At 50.7% G+C, this 19,969-nt stretch overlaps 1 protein-coding gene across 2 annotated transcripts in view; it reads left to right on the forward strand.

Moving 5' to 3' along the window:
- SAMD4A (sterile alpha motif domain containing 4A) overlaps nucleotides 1-19,969 on the forward strand; it is a gene marked incomplete at its 3' end in the record, with an annotated part of 103,812 nt that overhangs the window by 70,961 nt on the left and 12,882 nt on the right. Inside the window, exons 3-5 of one of the 2 annotated variants that reach the window (XM_082000505.1) lie at nucleotides 12,011-12,274; nucleotides 18,076-18,185; nucleotides 18,828-18,914. In XM_082000505.1, the coding sequence (XP_081856631.1) occupies nucleotides 12,011-12,274; nucleotides 18,076-18,185; nucleotides 18,828-18,914 (461 nt within the window). The remainder of the gene's footprint in view (nucleotides 1-12,010; nucleotides 12,275-18,075; nucleotides 18,186-18,827; nucleotides 18,915-19,969) is intronic. The other variant, XM_082000506.1, reaches the window with a different exon arrangement.

The following is a 19,969-nucleotide window of genomic DNA, read 5'->3' on the forward strand; positions in this document are numbered from 1 at the left end:
TTGCACCAGAGGAGGTTTAGATTGATGTTATGGAAAATTTCTTCACCAAAAGAGTTGTCAAGCTCTGGAGCAGGCTGCCCAGGGAAGTGATGGAGTCACCATCCCTGGAGGTATTTAAAACACGTATAGATGTGGTGCTTAGGGACATGGTTTAGTGGTGAACTTGGTAGTGTTAGGTTTACAGTTGGACTGAATGATCTTAAAGGTCTTTTCCAACCTAAATGGTTCTGTGATTCTGTGATCTCTGCTGTGCATTTGCTCACAAGGGCTCAAGGTGAAGATGCTTGAAGACATTTTGACAGGAAATTGGTCTGGCCTTGCCTTCCGGACTGTCACCTTTTAGCATACGTGTTGCTGTGTTCAGTGTTTCCTAACACGGTGTATTGAAGTGTCTGGATGGACTCTTGTACTCGAGCAACAGTCAGAACCTGTTCTATCCTTGAGACCTCAGCTTAGCTGCCCCGGCGCTTTCTGTTCCTCCTGTGAGCCTGTTTTGGCATGTTACCTTCACCTCTTTGCTCCCAGAGGTCCTCTCTTCTCTCTGTGTCTTTTGCCAGAAAGGAGGGTGGCCAACATGGTGCTGAGGTCCAACCTGCAGTGCATTTCTGTGGGGGTCTTAAACTGTCATCGAAGCTAATCAGCCTTGCCTGTTGTCTTCCCAAAGACCACGCTCTGCAGTGGAAGGAAAACAAAGTGGGGGATTTACACAGTGACATGGAGGAACCCATGGACCCTCGTGAAACACTTGGCTTTGGACGTTGTCCCCAGGCCAGCGTCTGGGAGGGTGGCTCTCCCGTTCCCGTTCAGGGTCGCTCGTAGGGGATGCGCAGCCACGCAGCCTTCGGGGCAGGCGCAGTTTCTTGCCTGCAGTGGATGCCTTCGGGGGGACGCGGTTGGCTCTGGGGGGATGCGGTTAGCAAAGCAGAGCTGATGTTACCCCGGGCATCAGCACAGAGATGGAGGTGGGGTCCTCCCCGCCGTGCCCGCTCTGCTGCCGCGTGGGAGCAAGTGGCGGCGGAGGGCGTATGTGCAGCCCGCGGCAGGCAGCGCTTTGGGCTGTGCGCCGATGCTGCTGCAGGCAGGGTGTCGAGCGAGTGATGGATACCTGCTTGCCAAGCAGCGGGAGTAGGCAGGGGAGCGAACGCGTTTCCCACGAGCGTGCCGCAGCGAGTGGGTTTTCACGTGGGCAGCGAGCCGTATCTTGTGGCCCTGCCTCTGCTTGGCCCCTCGTCGGCCGTGGTGCTCGGAGGCAGAGATGTCACTGAAAGGCGGAGGGGTCCTACCGCGGTCCCAAAGCGAAAGAAGGGGAGGGGACTTCGAGGCTGGGCTCAGCGGTGACTTGCACCAGGTGATGCCGTGGGCGGCACGTGAGCATGCGTGGATGTCACCGGTTGCTTTTGGCTGCTGGTAGGTACAGACCGGCGCGGGTGCTCCTAACCCAGCCCTCGCGACACCAAACGATGCTTGTAGGCACTTAGATAACCCGCGTCATCTGGCCTGCCGTAGCCCTAGCAAACAGCCCTGGTGTTAGGTGGTCGGTCTGCGTGGCTGGTGAAGAGGAGGGGGAGCAGTGGGTGCCAGCGGGTGACACGTGGCTGTCCCCGAAGAGGGCATGTCACACATGCATCCTCTGGGACCGCACCGTTGCTTCCTCCAAACCTGGGTACGTGCACAGTTTGATCCTTGCACATCTCCTTTACAGGGCACTGCTCCCAAATTCACATGCCCTACTCACAGAGCGATGGCTCCGCAGCTTCCTGGCTGGAATGAGGCCACCTAATTTGGGAACCTCTATTCCAGCAGCACCCAGGGATGCTCCCACCCTCTCGGCTTGTGAAATCCCGGTGCAATCACGGAGCGTAAGCGCTCAGGGCAGGGACTGCATGCCCTGGTTTTGCACGGCTGTTAGCGCGTTGCTTGTCCGTCGGCGGTGGCAGGTAGGACACCATCCTTGACTTGCAAGTCGGGGTGGGGAGAGCTTGAAGCTTGCAGCTCCAGCGCCGCCTCCGCTTTCCTTACGGCAGCCTGTGTGTCTCGGGGAGGGGTGTTAAGAAGCAGCAGCAATGTTTTTTTGCATTATCCTACGGTCCTTGGGATTCCTGTCGCCAGTGAATCATGCTTCTGACCTGGAAGCAGCGCAGAAGCCACCGGCGCAGCTGATTGATGCTCTCCAGGCTGTGGAGCAAAGTCAGGCATCCCCAGTTAATTCTCTCAGACCTCTCAGCAGTCTCCCACATCAGTTGACCAGGAGGTTTTGTTGATGGATGGACCCTCCTAGACCCCAGTGTATTTTACCAGCCATGCTGGTGCCTGTCAGATACTGGCACAGACAACAGTAAGCTGTGGTTACTTGTTGCATAGGAGCTTGTTGCTCTCCCAAGGGAACCTTTGCTTTTCCCATTACCCCACAAAGACCCGTGGGTCCCATCTGCAGTTTGCATTACCACCAGAACCACCGTCGGCGTGGGGCTGGGGGCTCCAACTGGGAGCCAGGTACCCCCGGATGCTTCTCAGCACCTCCACTATTAACTTATGTCCGTAAAGTGCCTGATGAGTAATAGCTGCCTGCAGCCAGGGATGGCTCTGACCAGCTCACCCCAGGGCTCCGAGTTGCCAACAAGCACTTTTGGGGTGTCCAGCAGGCAGCTGTAGAAGGGGAGGAAAGGTCCATGCTGGCAGAGGTGTGCAAACACCCCCTAAAGCCCTTTTTGCTCCTGCACAACAGCCTCCCAACACCCCCTTTCCCCAGCCTTCCCTCGCAACATCATGAAAATCAGATTTGTAATGTTTTCCTGAGCATCTTCGTGGGGTGAGAAACCTTTGTGGGGAGAGAATCTGCTTTCCATCACTCATCCTTCGAAACCGTGTGACTCTGGGCTTTGGCAAGTAAAGAAATGGAGACAGATGAGCTCTCCTTTCCCCCGCCATCAAACAGCAGCTGCAGGGAAATGGCAGCGGGGAGGGAAGGGAGTGCTGGGGTTTGGATTCATCCGAAGCGACTCCAGTCTCCTTCCCGACTGCACGGGGACTTGCTGTGTTCTCCCGACTCAGTAACACGCTGCTATTTAATTAACTTTTGACTTCTGGTTTAAAGGAGCAGCACACAAAATAGTTATTTACTTCATTTGGAAATTCTTTTAATCGTTGCCATAATTATAGCTTCCTCCTCTTTCTTTTTTTTTTAGATTTTTCTTACAGGGGGAAGGGAGGGAGGGGGAATATTTGCCACTTTCCTTGTGGTTATCACATCCTTCAAATTACTAAAAGAGGCTGGGATAATAGGTCTGGTGATTATATATAGGCACCATCTGCTCCGTGGCTGCTTCCTATCAAAGTGCAGTTAGGAGAGTGCAAGAAGGATATTTTCTCTCCAGCTATATTAAGACTCTGTTTCCATCTCGGCTCCAAAGCGAAGAGCTCTGCATGCAAATGGATCAAATGCGCTGTAATCAATGGCTCATTTTTGGCAGCCCTGAAGCTGAATTTTTTATTTCATTTTATTTTCCCCTCAAATTTGCTTTTCCCATTTATTATGCAATTTTATTCGAGGCTGGTTGCTCTGCATTCTGTGTTTTCTTGTACCCATAGTCCCTCCCCGCCGTTTGCTGAGCAATCTAGTCTCATGTTAGCCAGCACAGAAATCTGTGTCATAACTCAAATGCAAGGCAATATCTGAGCAATCGGGAATGTTTCGGAGGATGATGAGGGCAGATTTTTAGGATGCGTAAGCTCTCAGTTTGTAGAGGAGGTGGGAAGCTGAGCTGAGTTAATTTGAAGTGATAATGGGAAAGAATTAATGCATGTTTTGTGATAGCAGCCATGGCTATCCCATGGCTGCTGGGGAGGCACTGCAGAGCTCGGTATTTTGGGCAATACGGGGAGTCGGGAGGTGTCTGTGCTGGGCAGTGACTGCTCAGGATCTTTTGCATCTACTCAAACTGGATATTGCGTTTACCCCTCAGAGACCCAGCAGTCTTTTCTTGTCTCCTGGAGCTGGTGGGATTTGATGCTCCTTGAAGAAGCTGAAGGAGAAGGAGTAAGAGATCACCAGCCCAGAGGGAGGGTGCTCGGGATGGGGCGTGTGAGCCCCTGAGACCCCCAAGCACTGGAGGCCAGAGGAATTTGTCTTGTGAAATCCGGGCCATTGTGCCTACAAGAGAGGAGGACTAAATGGCTTTTCTGAATGAGTAAAAGTGGGTAAAAAGAGACAAGGGAGGAGAAAATCCCAAATACGCTGGTGAGGATGGAAAAGACTACAGTGCTGTAGCAAAGTCCTGTTTCTTTCTGGGTGGAATTTCCCTGATGATAGTTGGGGCGATGACTGTGGGCCATGCATCACGTAAGACGCGCCGTGTGCTCCTGTATTTTGTCACTCCTAAAGGCACGCTGTCTCCCTGCACTCACTCCACAGATTTTTAATGACTCTCTAGGGATTATTGGATCCCAGTTTCTTGGGGCAATTCTAGAGGTTTCACATTCACCTGACTGGCTTGAGACCCTTCTTTTCTTACTCCCAGTTTCCCACAGGTTGCTTATTGCTCGTAAAGGCATGTTGTGGACATAATGTCTTCCAGCTTGCTCTCCAAAAATGGTTGTAGCTGCTAGAGGGGATTCTCCATCTGAAGGGTAACGTGTGGTAGAAGCTGATGCTGCCGGCAGTCTCAGCAGGCAGATGCTCCTCAGACCAGGGGTCTTACTAGTGGTCCATGGCTGGTGGAGGCAGTGGGAAGTGCTGGCTGCTGCCTGAGCGGAGCAGATGCTCTTGGACATCTCCTCTGGGTAGAAAAGGACTGTAGGAAGGAGAGTTTCTGCATCCCAGCACAGTTTATCATCTGGTTTGATCCACGAGCAGGGGAGGAATTTCCCCTGGGAGCCCATTGCAAAAAATCAGTGAATTCTGGGATAATTACGGAGACTTGGTTCAGCACAGCAGCGTTGTTATTAACGGACCGGGATTCCCCAGGGGCGAACACTGTTTTTTCCGTGATTTCTGTATAAATGTATGCGAGAAACCACATTTATTGGCCTGGAGATCAGGGTGTTGCACGGTTTAGGGCAGCGCTTTCTTGCAACGCGCCTCTAATCCTCAATCCCCAACACCGATTCCCACCTCCTGCTGCCGCAGTTTCCTGCGTCCTTTTGTCTGCGAGTTAAAATCACGGTCGGGATCCACACCTGGTCTGTCTTGCTCCCACCTTGCCGGATGCTCTGGTGGGAAGCCCCACGCAAGGACCTGGCAAGCAGCTCCTGACCTCCTGCTTCTCAGCGAGATGAGCTGGGCTTCCTTCCAGAAATGCATCCCATCGGACTGCTGAAGCCACCCAGAGCTGCGTTTACATGTCTTTTGATGCAGCCCTGCTCCTGCTGCTACACAAATGAGTAACTAACAGTAACAGCAATTCCTGACGGGGCCAAGCAGTGGATCCACGCATGCTCACGCCGTGCAGGGGTTCACAAAACCCTCTGCGGTCAGCAGAGACGTCCCCTTCCCCGGCTGAGCCTGGATGGGGCCTCGCAGGCGTTGCTTGGAGAGAGCGGCAACAAACGGGTTATTGTTTCTCTGTCCAGTTTCTTGAACAGGAAACTGTGTTTAAAAACGTCATTTTTTAAAAAAAGTTTGCTTGATGGGCTTTTCTGCAGTCTGTGCTTCTTCCTAATTTCTCTGCTCGAGACAGCACTCCGCTTATATCTTTATTTTTTCCCCTAATGAGCACAGCTAGCCTGTGGCTGCTTGCATTTAGGACCCTTGGTTTCATCCCCCGTGGCTTATATCAGCCCCTGATTCAGAACTAAGGACATGGCAACGAACACAGTTGAAGTCACAGCCACAAAACCCAGGGAGAAAAAAAAAAAAAAAAAAAAAGGCACAAAGAAAAGGCTCCAAGAGTTAGGGGATGTTGTGCCGAAAGATGTTCCATCAGGTTGTGCTTCATCCACGCTGGAGCTGCCCACAGCGACGTGGGGAGCGGGTGAATGAGGTGCCCAGGAAGGAGGCTGGGTGCCAGCCGGGCAGCGTGACCCATCAGCGGCTGTTTCCAAGGGTCCTCGGCACAGAAACCCTGGAAAAGCCACGAGCGTTGGTCTGCCAGCACGGACGAGCCTTCCTGGAGGGGATGATGCTTCGTGACCAGGGTAGCAAGGAGGAAGTGGAGGAGAGGATGGAGTTGAACTTGGCAGTTGCTTGCGAGGGGGATTGCAGGAGCTGCTCAGTATTCCCCCTCCATGGGGATGCCTCCGGGCTGCACAAGAGACCATGTGGCCTCAGTGCATTAAAAAATCCCCACTTCCTAGAACAAATCGGGGTCAAGCTGCTGCTCCAGGTACCTACAGACCAGAAAAGGAATTGTGCATCATCGGACGCTGCCAGAGGATGCACCATAACCAGCTTTGCAGCCAAGAAGAGCCATTTTTAGGCTAAAAACAAAGAAAAAATCTCCAGAAGAGTTCAGCATGCACCTTGCAGTGCTTTTTCCTTTCTCTGGCCATGGGGAGGACATTATTCTGAATTGTAATCTGCTGTATGGGCAGTGCACTGGTCTAAAGGGTTGTGAGGTGGCTGTAAAAGTCCTCTGGGTGTCAGGGACGCGGTGGGGACTGTGCAGCAGTGGAGGGCACACCGGGACCGGAGACTATCTGAACACACCTCTGTACCCAGCGATGGGTCTGGCTCTCGGTGGAAACGCTTGCATCAGCCCCACGTGTGTCTTGTCAAGGACTTTTTGCAGCATTTTAAGCCAGGTTTAGTGAAGGGTGCTCTGGGGCAGTGGGAAAGCGAGCACCTCATCGGCCATCACACGCCGTGTGGAGAAAGGTCTGCCTGCAATTCCTCAGCTCCAATTACAGGAATGGGTGGCTTTTTCCTTCTCAGGCTGAAAAATTGGCCCGAAACCCTGAGAAACCACAACACACATGTCTGACGCTGTTCCACAAGGGCTTCAGTGAACAAAAACCCTCCTGAAATTAGCGCTTGCCTACCAAAATAGGCAACACCACTTCAAAAAGGAAGAGAGAAAAAAAAAAAAAGCCCGAAACCCAGGGCTTCACAGGGAAAGCACTTGCAGCCTCGGAGTTTCTCTAAGCACGTTGCCATGCCTGCCAGCCCAGCCAGTGTTTGGTCCATGATAAAGCCGGTTTTACCTGGGGAGATGGTGGCCCCACAGGGATGCTCCTTGCTGCCCCATCCCTGCGGCACCGTGGGCTGCATCCGCCTCCTGCTGTGGGGAGCCCTGCACGAGGGGACGGTTGCATCGTCGCCATCGCTCCTTCTCCATCCTCTTAATTTTTGTCCCCAGGGAATATTAAGCCGAGCTTGGTTTGAAGCCTGAGAGCTCTTCAGCAGCACCTTGTACATCTCAGCACCGTAAGCTCCAGGTTATTTATCACATTCTTCCCTAGGAAGCAAAACATCTCGAGCTCATCTCAAAGGCATGATCTTTAGCAGCGACCGCCAGCTTGTGGCTGACCCCGATCCGAAGGCCACGAGGAGCTTTCTTGGAAGGAAACACGGTCAGCCGTGGGCTGAGCACAACCCCTACGGCTGCTCCAAGCCGCGGTGGCAGAGCAAAGAGGCGATACCAGCCCGCTTACCGTGGGGAGGACCGGCATCTGCTCCGGCCCCTGCCCCATCGGATACCCAGGTGGAAGGAGCCGGACCCAGGCATTGCCTTTGCAAAGTGGCTGGTGTGTCCCTGGGGAGCAGACGGCTCTTGCACCACCTAAATGAGCCTGCGGCGGGCAGGAAGACACTTCTAAACCAGAAGTGGGACGCGCTTACAAGTTGTAGGGGATCCGTGTGCCGGCGTGGCTTGCGCTCCGGAGCGGCGGTTTCCTCCCTTTGTTAGTTCAGCTCGCGCGGCTGCGGCGCTCAGAAAGGCAGGCGTGCCTCTGGCCGCCTCCTGGAAGCTTATCTTACCTTAGAAGAATATATTAGATTTCCGTTTTAAATTAAAGCTTAATTTTTTTGTAATGAAAAAAAAAAGGGGGGCTTGAGCGTAAGGTTATAATCTCACTCCAGGTTTTCTTCTCCTGCAATTAAAGCACACGTGGACCATTTATTTTTGCAAGAGACTGAGTAAAAGTGACTTATCCAGATGGGAAGTCCCAGCTCAGCCATTGGCAGCCCCAGATTCACCTTGGACCATCTGAAAAACACACAGGATTGTCAAAAGCAGGGAATGACCTGCACTAAACTGACACTTTGAAAATCAGTACGTACATCCTCTATTTCAAGAAGCTGAGGGCAGGAACACAAGCAGCAGCATTAATAAATATGCATATTTATTAATTCCCTTTCTGAAGGTTACAATTTAGAAGAGGGAGAGCTGTGTGCACGCCAGGCAGGTACCAGCCTGGGATTCGCAGCATTTTTAAGCCTGAGTGTTGATGGAAACTGGTAAGAGGGTTTGCAAGAAACTCTCTTGCTCACTGGTGTCTGTTACAGCCAGAAAGGCTTAAGCAGAGCCTAAAGTTAGGCCAGCACTAAGAGCTCTTAAATAATCTACGTCTTAGATGATAACAATGGTAGCACGAGGAGCTGGGGTGGTTTCAAGAGCTGGTTTCAAGAGCTGGTGACTTTTTCTGCTTGTAGCATCCTTTGCAGGGGAATTACGCCCACTGCATCTCGTGAAGTTGTGCGAATTGACTCCTAATTCAGTAAAACTGCCTGTAGTTGAGTAAAACGTGGTCTGTTGGACTCTGGCCTTGCGTTATCTCAGGGAAGGAAGTGGAACTAATTTTTATATATTGCGCTGGATGATTTCTAATTGTTCCTGGCCATCCTGCGGAGTTCATTATTTCTCCTCCAGCCAACACTGGCTTCTAATTAGGGGACGTAAAATTAAGATGGAAGAGCAGAAGTTTGCAAGGGTATTGCAGCTCAGGAAGGACTCTGGGCAGGATTTAAGCCAAAAATATCCTCTTGTTTGCAAGATTTTGGTGGGGAGAGGGTGGCTTAAACGCTGCTGCTGCACATACCCGGTAAGAGGGAGCACTAGCGGAGTAGCTCTTCGGCTCCTAAAAGGGGACAATTAGCTCCTGTCCTCCTTGCCTGTTCCCCCTGCATCTCTTGTTCATTGAAAGGGCACTAATATTTCCTAAACCACAGTTTTTCCTTCAGCAAATTCAGAGTGGCTTCTCCCCCCGGCCATGCGACCCCGGCTGGGGGCAGCAGGCACAGACGGGGCTCGGGGTGATGCTGCTGCAATGCTCAGCCCTGGTGATGCATTTCAACTGATTTATCAGGTTTTTCCCATATTTACCCCTGTTTTGTGGGTTTTTTTATAGTGCTAAATATTTTTTTTCTCCTGGGAGGGTGATGTGACGTCTCCAGGGCCCTGTTATGGTGCTGCTTTTAGGGTAAAATTGCAAAGCCAAGAGCTGAAATAACTTAGCCAAGAAGACCTTCTTAAATCCATCTATTTCCCCATCAGGATGCACCACAACTTTAGGAAACATTAACACTGAAAACAATCCCAGGTCCTCATTGACATCTTTGTCTGCCAGGAGACTTCTGGAAGATGTTTCTATAGTTATTTAATGGAAAGGGAATAAATTCTTCACCATAAACATCCCCCTTGCTTCCCTGCACGGCATTAGTGTTATGTGCCAGGAGAGGAAAGTGTTTTCAGAAACAGGAACAATTTAGACATTGCAGAAATCCGCAGGTTTTCGGCCTCATCCATCAGCTGCGTGTGGCACCGGCTGTTTTTTACAGGTCCTTAATAAATGTAAACGAGCTCTGGCGTTTTTCTCTCCCCTCCTTTTATAACCCTGCTACTTGCTCATTTTCATTCTGCTTCTGGTCAGCAGAGATGGCTTTGATGGTGGGTTTTCCCCCAGGCTTTAGCTGGGAATTAAACCTGGCTTAACTTTCACAGCATGGTACACCTGGCTGGGAGTTTTCCAGCAAAACTTGTTTGTATTAGGAAATAACACGTGGAGGAGCTGTGAGTGGTTTTGCTTAACTTCTACCAGTGGAAAAAGGGGGTTAGGGAGCTTCATGTCGGAGCTTCCGGGGGAAAAGCAACAAAAATTATTAATTTCCTCAGGATTTTTTTACAGATTTAAGAAATTCAATTTTGACAGAAAAATTGAAAAGTTTTTGCTTCAGTCTTACCTGGGCTGGAAGGTCATTTTAACCCCCCTCCCCTCAAATTTCCCTGGAGCAGAAAATCTGCTTTTCATTTCATCTACCCCGCAATGAAGCTTACAGCCACTAATTTTGAGAAATTAGTTGCTTTCTGCAGAATTTGCACTCGTCCCTAGAAAGGAGTCCTTGTTAGCCGACCTGAGCAAGATGTTTTGTTAGCCCTCACGATGCGAACCCCACATCTGTACCCAGGGGCGCATTGAAAGGAGCGGCGTTGACTTGGGTTGGGTGCAAACCAGAAGAGCCCTTCCCACAGCCCTGGATCCAGAACTTGTCCCAGTTACCCCTATCCCAGCGGGCGATGAGGCACGGCTCAGCTGAGCAATGGCTAAATCCAGAGATTATTTTGGTCTCGGTTATCAGGAAACAGCCCCCATGAAGTCCAACTGATTTCATTGAGAGTAACTGCAAGAAAACATTAAATGAGTGTTTTATATCCTAAATCCGTACATTAAAATACATTAACTGCATTTATGGTTTAACCAGCAGTTTAATGACTTTGTGAGTGGTGGAATTTGAATTTTGTTAAGCCAACAGACCGATCTTTTCATATATTTTTCATTACAGGAAACAAAGATACTTCGTCTATATCTGTCTTTTCCTCTAAATACCATGTATTACCCCTGCTAACTAAGAGACCCAGGAAAAAGATCTTTAAGGAGATAACTAAAAATTAATGAGACAGTATGGAAGAAGAGCAGTGAAAAATGGAGACCGTTCAGTAAAACCTGTATTTATAAGTCTATTCAAGTCTCAACACTTCTACCAAAAAGTGTCAGAAAATCTAGGATTTTGGGGCTTTAATACTTCAGCGTTCGTAGGGCATATTTCTCTACGTGACTGAAAGGCAAGTAAGCACCCACCCATTGTAAAGCCTTTCTTAAAAAATAACTCCAAATCACAGGAGCTGGTGCATCGCTCTTTTCCCAGCAGTGTTAGAGTTATTTGGTAAAAACAAGTTGAACTTGATGGTTTCAAAATTTCAGCCAGGAAATACAAACACGACTCAGCCTCACCTCTTTGTCGTGGGTGTGTTTTTACTGTTGCGTTGGGTGTTTGCTTTTGCGGAGGGTTGACCGGCGTGTGCCTCGGGTGGCAAAGCTGGGGTGCTCTGTTACTGCTGATCGCTCAACTCGGTGCAAGATCTTAGCAGGGCTCAAAAAGGCTTAGACATACATGTGGATAACAGATACCTCTGCGATGACCTTAGGCAGACGTGTAAATGCTCGTGCTTCGGGGCATAAGCCAAGTCCTAACCCCAAGGGAGAGACAGAGACGCTTCCCCTGGGTCTGTGTGAGGACATCCCACCCTGGGGGTTTTCATGCCTTTCCCAGAAAGATACAGGTCTGGGTGATTTTAGCAGGGCGAGTTTCATGGCCTCAGTGTAGTCGCTTGAAAATTCCCGTCACCCCTGGAGGAGCAGCGGTGCCTTCCCTGCAAGGGAGGCGACCACCGGGCTCCAGCAGTGGCGAGAGGCAGCAGCCAAGCACCCAGCACAGGTCCCATGCTCAGGTTTGCTGCTGGTACCTGTCTCCACACCAGAAAAACCTTTAGAGCTGCTCGATTTTTTTTTTTTTTTTTTTTTCTTTTTGCCTAGAGATCCAATCCACGCAACACCTTTCCTTACGCAACCCGACGTAGCTCGTGTAACCCCATCTCCTGGCAGGCAAAGCGGAGAGCTCAGGGTAGGGTTCACGTAGCTGCAGGCACCGCGAAGCCATCAGCAAGGCACCGTGGCCAACCACCAGGCATCACGCATTCTGATTTCATTTAATTTTTTTTCGGGGGACTCTGCTGCATCCCGGGCCGCGAGGGGGGAATAACCTCTTTGATTTTTTTTTTTAATTTTTTTTTTTTTTCAGTTCTCTCAGGCCAGACACACCACAGCCCTTTGAAACGCTCTGTGTCCCTTACCCCACCCATGAATGTGCCAAACCAACCTCTAGGACATGGATGGATGTCTCATGAGGACTTACGAGCTAGAGGACCCCAGTGCATCCCTTCCGATCATGCCCCCCTGTCTCCACAAAGCAGTGTAGCCTCTTCGGGAAGTGGTGGGAGTGAACATTTAGAAGATCAGCCTTCCGCTCGTAACACATTCCAGGAGGAAGGGAGTGGGATGAAAGGTGAGTGAAAAACCAGACGCCTTCCCCCCCCTCCCCACACCCAGCACCCAGAGGCAGGAGGGGAAAAGCCATTTTCCCGGCAACGCGGGGCTCGATCGGCGGTTTTGTGTGAGAGTTCTCATAACCAAATGGGGCCTTTCGGCATTTCTTCCCAGTTTAGGAATTTAGGCTTAGGGCAATAAGTTAGGTTTTCTTCTAAGCAGCAGCTGGTCCTGACCTGATGTCTTACAGTTGGGTGCTGGTGGGCTGGTTTTGCCCCAAAATCCTGCAAGCTGCCAGCTTTCCAAGAAGCTGGACTTTTTCCATAGCCTGTGGCTTTTGGCTAAGAGTGGTGCTTTTTTCTCTGCCTTTTTTTTTTTTTCCAATTACGGTGAAAAATAGCTTAGTATAGTTTTAGCAAGCCACGTGTGATTTACCATTGCGGTGTTCGGTACCTACCAAGTATTTGGGGAAGTTTTGGCTCAAGATACTTGTTTGCAGTGAATTTATCCTGTGTACTTCAGTTATTTTTCCCATTACACTCGCATTTCACAGAGACTCTTAGCAATGAATGTATGTGATACTGTTGGTAAACAAGGCAGAAACGAAACCCTGTTGCTGCAGTCAAAGCTGGAGAGCAAACTTCAGGCTATAGAGGAATAAATAGATAAAAACTGGGCAAACACCTAGACAGGCAAAATGACTGAAAATGAACCCACAGCTATCAGAGACCGATTTAAACGACTGCAGTTTTCATTAATGCAAAGCAACTCTATTGTGTAAAGACTGATGACGTAACAGAATAAGGAAACAATTGTATTTCTTAAATAGTCACAAGGTCTGATTTTATTCTAATTGCAGACAAATCTACATAAGTATAAATCTCTGTAATGTGGAATTGTGTTTGCCTTGGCACTGTATGACTTGGATGTGCATGAAATACATGAATGAAAAAACCCCTCACGGTTCCCCCGTGAGGTGGATGCTCGGGGCTCGGCCTTCTCCCTGCCTGGACTTCGCACCGTAGCATCGTGCTGGGGTGGGGGCCGTGGGCTGTAGCTGTTTCTGCCGATGGAGCTGGGGAGGAGACTGTGGGGAGCTTGGCTCCCTGTGATCCACGGCTGCAGGTCTGGGACCTGCGTGGATAGAAACCTGCCAGTGCAATGCAATTGATCTGTACGGCCAAATCTGCAAAACCCAAAGGAACTATTGCCCAGGCATTCCACGGATCAATTAAATAAAAAAATCAATTTAATCAATTAAATAAAATCCACGGATGAAGACAGCTCGTTGCTGCTGCATGCGGCCCCTCCGTAGGAGATGAGATCCCTTCCTGGGGCCATCCCTTCCCGAGCATCCTCCTTCTCTGGGGCAAGGTTTGCAAACATCTAAACCCGATTCACCCCATTGCTGAGTCAGCCAAATTGCTGTTGTCCCGCCGTCCGGGGATGTGTGAAACAGATGTCTACAGCCTCTGGTGTCTACGACTGTCATGTTCTCCCCCTCCGCTGTTTCTTCAGACTGAACAAATCCACTTTCTTCACAGATGTTTTTTTCTAAACTTGGGATTGTTCTTGCTTCTCTCTGCTGGGTTTTTTCCAGAAAGTCCGTATTTTATTGAAGGTATGTTGCCCAAAACCGGACTTGGGGACAGAGCAGAGACTTGCTTGCCGTACAGACAGCATTTCTGTGGCTGTATAGCTCATCGTCCTCAAATAACACACCACTGCGTGCTGCATATGACCCATTGTATCCCCACAGCTTTTCTCGGGGAAAAAAAAAAGTACTGCCCGTTCCCTGCCCTCGGTTCGTGCCGTTTCTTGTTCCTACAGAAACGCACAATTTGTGCATTTTTATTGGGTCACATCTTATTTCATCCAGACCGGTTGCTCGGTTTGCCAAGTCCCTTCTCTGAATTGCAGCCACATCTCCCCGAGCGCCTGCGGGCTCTTGTGGCTTGGTGTCACCCACGCCTCCGGTCAGCTTGCTCCCTCTTTAACACCCTCCAGGGCATCCAGGAGGGTAGTGGGGAAACCAGACTCCCCACAGACCCCCATCCAACATGGCTTAGCGGTTCATCTCCCCTAATGTCACCTATTTCTCTCCTTTCCATCTATCTTCATACCCTGATGACACCTGTTTCTCTCCTTTCCATTTATTTTCATGCTGAAGGAAAAGGGCCCTTCGGCTTTTTCCCAGCCCCTGGTTTCTCCAGGGGCAGACACGGATGCTTTGTTCCCTGCGGAGCCCATCCGTCCATCCATCCGTCTGTCCTTTCCCAGGGCACACCTCGGGGCGCACCAGGAGGAGGGTTTGGGTGCAGCTGGGGATTTCTGCTGCAAGTACATCCATGGCATGGCATGGTGTGCCGCAAGGGCACTTTTGAAGACGTCCTATGCATACTTTGGCCTGTATATATATATGGCAGGTGAATTGTTTTCCTTCTAAATTCCTTCTGAGTTTCCACGCCAGCACCCAGATAAACGTGTGCCGGCCGAACTCCAGCATTTAATGCACAGAGGGGACAATGTATGTGAGCAGCATGGAAGCCCTCGGTTTGCTGCTCACATCGGACGCGGTGTTTCTGACAGCAATTAGCTCCTGGTAATCGGTGATTAAAGAGTAGCTCCACAGGCGGGTGGCTCGCTGCTCCGTGGGGATCGTTAGGAAGTTTGACTTTCCAAGAACCATGAAATCGCCTTAGATGACCTTGCACCTCCTGGTTGTCTCTTCCCTATGGGAAGGGGGAGAGCCCTACCACCGTCCCTCTGGGCTGGGCTGGCTCCCTCTCCCCAGCCCGCTCCCAGGTTTGCCATCCCCGCTGGCAAGGGGGCTCTGGGACCGTTGTAGCTCCCCAAAATTAGGAGGTGGTCCAGGGAGACTGATGCAAAGGGAGAGAAAAGCTGTTTCTGCACTCTGACTCTCCGCAAGGGTTGGAGGTGGGTTTTCTGCAGGGTTTAATGTCTATATGAAGTTGCATCTCTCTTCTGAAAGCATCCCCGTGGGCTTTGCCATCGGCACAGATGTGTGTGAAAGGCAGATGTCCCCAGGGGACACGGGATCAGGTAGACGTTTAATGTGTCGTCACTAAAATGATGTGGTTTTGTGTTAAAATTAAGTTGAGATTTGAGCCTGCCAGTCCCGTGCTGGAAACAGAGTGCTTTCTGCTGATAGCTGTTAATTTTTTTAAAGAAAGTTTGGTTTAAGAGGCCTCTGGTAGCAGGTTTTAGAACTGTTGCATGTCAGGACTTCGGGAAAATGGCAAAGTTCAGCCTGTCTGTGCTCAGTAACTGCTTTGGCCCCATGTTTCATGTGGGACTGATCTCCTTCTGTGCAGTATTTGAGGAATTTCATTGAAACCCAAATCCTGATGTGTGTCAGAGGTCGGAGGGTGTAAGCAAAACGCAGCATTTTGGGGCCATTTGCATCCTCTGCTTGGATGCGAGTGAGGTTTGGGGTCAGGCGGGGCAGTGGGCAGCAGGAGACTTTTGGCAGATGTAAGAAATTGCCTTAGGGGCCCAAACCAATGGTCCAGCTTGCCCTGTCCCCTCCAGCAACGAGGTGCTGGTTTGGGAAGAGGTCTGTGGTGATCCTTGACTTGCATCTGGCACTCAGCGGCGTGGGGCTTTCTGGACAGAGACCACCCATACGGCGGGATGTCCCAGCAGTGGGACTGTCCTCCTCGCATCATCTCGTCCCTTTCTGAAGCAAGTCTGGCCTCACACTTCGCAGTCGGATCAGCCTAGAAAACCTTTGAGGTTGGCTCCGTTAGTGAAGGTTATTGGCCATGGCCGTGAAGGTTGTCCTCATGCTGGCTTCAGGAGTGGTGAGCAGAGCACCAGCACCCACAGCAGCCCCAGCCCGGCAGCAGAAGCACATAATGGGTAGAAATCCCTCCCAGAAACGGTACAAGCCCCCATTCCTCCTCATCCTTTGGTGGGCATGTTGGGCAGAGGAACCCCATCGGTGCAGCCTTGCTGCCAGCCATCGCTCCTTCTCCTGCGCTGTCAGCCCCTGCCTGCTGTGGGACGTGGGGTCCATCACCCACTTGACACACGGTGGGGCCTCATCTGCAGTACTGTGTCCAGTTCTGGGCTCCCCTGTTCAAGAGAGACAGGGAACTTTTGGGGAGAGTCCAACGGAGGGCTACGAGGATGTTTAAGGGCCTGGAACATCTCTTGTATGAGGAAAGGCTGAGAGACCTCGGGCTGTTGGAGTCTGGAGAAGAGAAGGCTGAGAGGGGACCCTGTCGATGTCTATCAATATCTGCAGGGTGGCTGTCGGGAGGAGGGAGCCAGGCTCTTTTCAGTAGCGCCCAGTGGTAGGACGAGGGGCAACGGGCACAAACTGCAGCACAGGAAGTTCCACCTCAACATGAGGAAAAACTTCTTCACTGTGAGGGTGACGGGGCACTGGCACGGGCTGCCCAGAGAGGTTGTGGAGTCTCCTTCTCTGGAGACCTTCAAAACCCAACTGGACGCGTTCCTGTGCGACCTGCGCTAGGTGACCCTGCCTTGGCAGGGGGGTCGGACCAGATGATCTTCAGGGGTCCCTTCCAACCCCCACCATTCTGTGATTCTGTGACACATACCCCTTTACAGCAACTCAGGAATGATCAAAGAGAGGGGAAATGTCACTGTTAGTTTGTATTTAGCCCCAAAAGAGACACTTCCTGAGCCTCCACCTGCTCCCTCCACTCCAGGTGTGGGGTTTGGGGCTGAAATACTGTTTTTTCACTGTTGCTGCACCCAGTGCGGGTTGAGATGGGGCTCCCGGGTGTCTCGCTGGTGGGGAACGTGATGAGGACTAATGGACAAGGGTACTCCTGGGAGCAGAGCGCGGCCGCTCGGGAGGCTAAGGCAGAGCCATTGCCGGGTTGTAGGTGCCAAATAAAGCAGGTCCTGATTTGGCACAGCATTTGAAGCCTTTAGGATGCAAAGCAAAAGCGTCATCATGGGCACTACGGTGTGCAGATATCTGCAGGGCCTCCCGCTCCCTCATGGGGTGTCACCACAGGCCCCCCAAACCTGCAAAACCCTGAGCAGGGTGGAGCAGGGGAGTCTCATAGCCCATTGCCTTCTCTGTGGAGGACACCCCATCATGGGGTCTGGTGGGGTTTTTCATGTTGCAGAGGAAGGATCCCCCTCCCAGGTCCTTCCTTGTGAGACCACATTGATGTCAGGAGGATAAAAGTACTTTTGGGTACCCATCCGACCAGGCACAGAGGTCCTACACTGCAGATAACGAGTGGGAAGGCAGAAGCCATTTCAGTTGGTGCATTTTGAGGTCCCAAGTCACCCTTCTGAAACAGGTTGTGGGACCATCTTCAATGGCATGTCGTTTTTCCATGCTCAAAAAAAAATCTATTTCTCTTTGAGAGAAACTTAAATTTTCAGCATGTACCATCTTCCTTCATGCCATAAATCAGTGTCTGCCATCTGCAAAACAGCCATTTGCTCATCCTAAGCTCAACCACACTGTTGGCTTCAGTGGTTCCCGCATTCCCGGGAAAAGGGCAGCGAGGAGCTTGCCCCTGCAGTGGTGCGATGCCGGCTCCCTGTAGGCTAATTCCGGCAGCTCAGATGCAGAAACCCAACCTCTGAGGACGTGTCTTCATCCTGGGGCTGGTTCTTCCTACTGTCAATATCCATCGCACTATGTCCTCCAAAAGGTCCGTGAAGTTCAGTAAGGTGTCTGAAGCACTGGAGGGATGGTGGATGGCAGCTAATCAGCTCTTCGTGTTGCTGTTGATGCTATCGCGCGTGGTTAAGCGGTGTCACGAGCTCAACAAGAGCTCTCATCTCATTACTTTTGTGCTGCAGATGTCCCAGCCTGGCTGAAGAGCCTCCGGCTGCACAAGTACGCCGCCCTCTTCTCGCAGATGACGTACGAGGAGATGATGGCCCTCACCGAATGCCAGCTCGAGGCACAAGTATGTCCCACATAGGTCATAAAGGGATCAGCCGCGGTCCTGATGCTTGTGCATCAGTAGATGGGGCACCTCCAACGCCTTTTTGCATCTTCACGCGGAACGTGTTTTGCCCGCAGGTGGTTGGAAAGCAAGCAGAGGAAGGAAAATTGGGTCTTGGGCGAAAAAAAACACATTGTACCTGAAAAAGGCCTTGTCCCAGATTTCTTAACTGGAGTCCCAGCATGAAAGTCCCATCACAGCGAGCTGTGCTTGGGTTTTTTTTCCAGCTGGGATTAAGTTCAGGAGTTTCAGGGGCACAGTCTGCAGTATCCAACTCCTGTAAAGTCAGTGGGGTCTTGGTGCCTTGTTAACCTTTGAAAATGCCTCCGCTTTCACATGTACCTCTGCAGTATCCTCAGGATGAAGGGGGCTGGTCAGCACCTGTGCTGGCACTGTGTGAGATGTCCTGGGGAGGGACAGACTAGCTGGAAATCTCTATCTTCAGCAAGTCTCTAAGTGATTTTCTATGCCCCCGCCCAATCCCTGCGCTCAGAAATTTGATTAATTTATAGCAGCCCTTTTCGTTTAGGGGAGGAAGGATTTGGGCTGACTGGGCTGTTGTGTGAAAATGTTAACTCCAGGTTTTGTGCTGGTTGTTTGCAGAACGTTACCAAAGGCGCAAGACACAAAATAGTCATCAGTATCCAAAAGCTAAAAGAAAGACAAAACCTGCTCAAGTCTTTAGAAAGGGTAAGTAATCACAACGACCTTTGTATTTCCTTTTTTTTCAAGAAGACAGGGATTAGTTTTGGGGTGAAGCACTCTTCGGTTACACAGGTCGTTGGGATCTTTTGCAGGGAAATCTGTTGTTGGCTTGACCGCATTGGAATGATGTCTCAAACACTTCTGTACCAGATGCAGATTTTATTCGGGGCTGTATTTTGGAGAGTGGGTCCCAATCCATCTCCGGCCCTCACGCAGCTGGGATGGGTATACCCTGCAGCACTGGTACGAGCCCTGGCCGGCTCCAGGGTGCTCAGAAACACTTGAGCTTCCAGTGATGGAGGGCACCATCCCAGCGACACTGATGGGAAGGTAGTTGCTCATCTGCTGAGCCGTGGTGCAGGACCAGCTCTAGCTGCACCAGCCGTCACGGTTCTCTCTGCTGCTGGAGAACCAGCTGTGTAGAGCCTTTAACCCCTGGTTATCCCTCAGCCACTTGATTATCTCTCCCTTCTCGATGCTACTGTCCCTCTCAAGAGACCCCTCCATGTATGGGGTCAGCATGGGGACCCTTGAACCCTGCCCTTACCTCTCTACCCCCAAAACGAGATGGGATTTCCCGGTGTCTGTCAGGTCAAGGGCCGCTGCGCTTTTCTGGAGCATCATACAGGCAATCTGTCCCCAGATAAAAAGCCAGACTCCCACATCAGTGCCTGAACAACAGCTTGAACTTCTAAGAAGAACAAATAGAAACTTCTTTGTCCCTTCCACAAAAGCTTAAATTCTGCAGAAACGGCTGTCGGAGAAGGACCAGCACCGCAGACCGGCTGGGAGCAGCTCACCCAACCTCTCGCTATTTATTATCGCAATATTACATTATATTAAATTGCACTGTCTTCACACAGCAACTTGCAGAGCCTCCCGCTAGGGGCTTTTAAATACTTATGTGGTGTGTTGCTATTTATTGGTGTTTTTGTTAGCTCACTGCTTCACTATTTATTTATAATATGGGATTGTACTCGGAGTATGGCAGGCGCTAATAAAGCTGTATTTACCTCCGTATATTAATAATAACTATTAAA

Source organism: Phaethon aethereus (genome assembly GCF_964289735.1).
Source record: "Phaethon aethereus genome assembly, chromosome: 5".
NCBI classification, from domain to species: Eukaryota; Metazoa; Chordata; class Aves; order Phaethontiformes; family Phaethontidae; genus Phaethon; species Phaethon aethereus.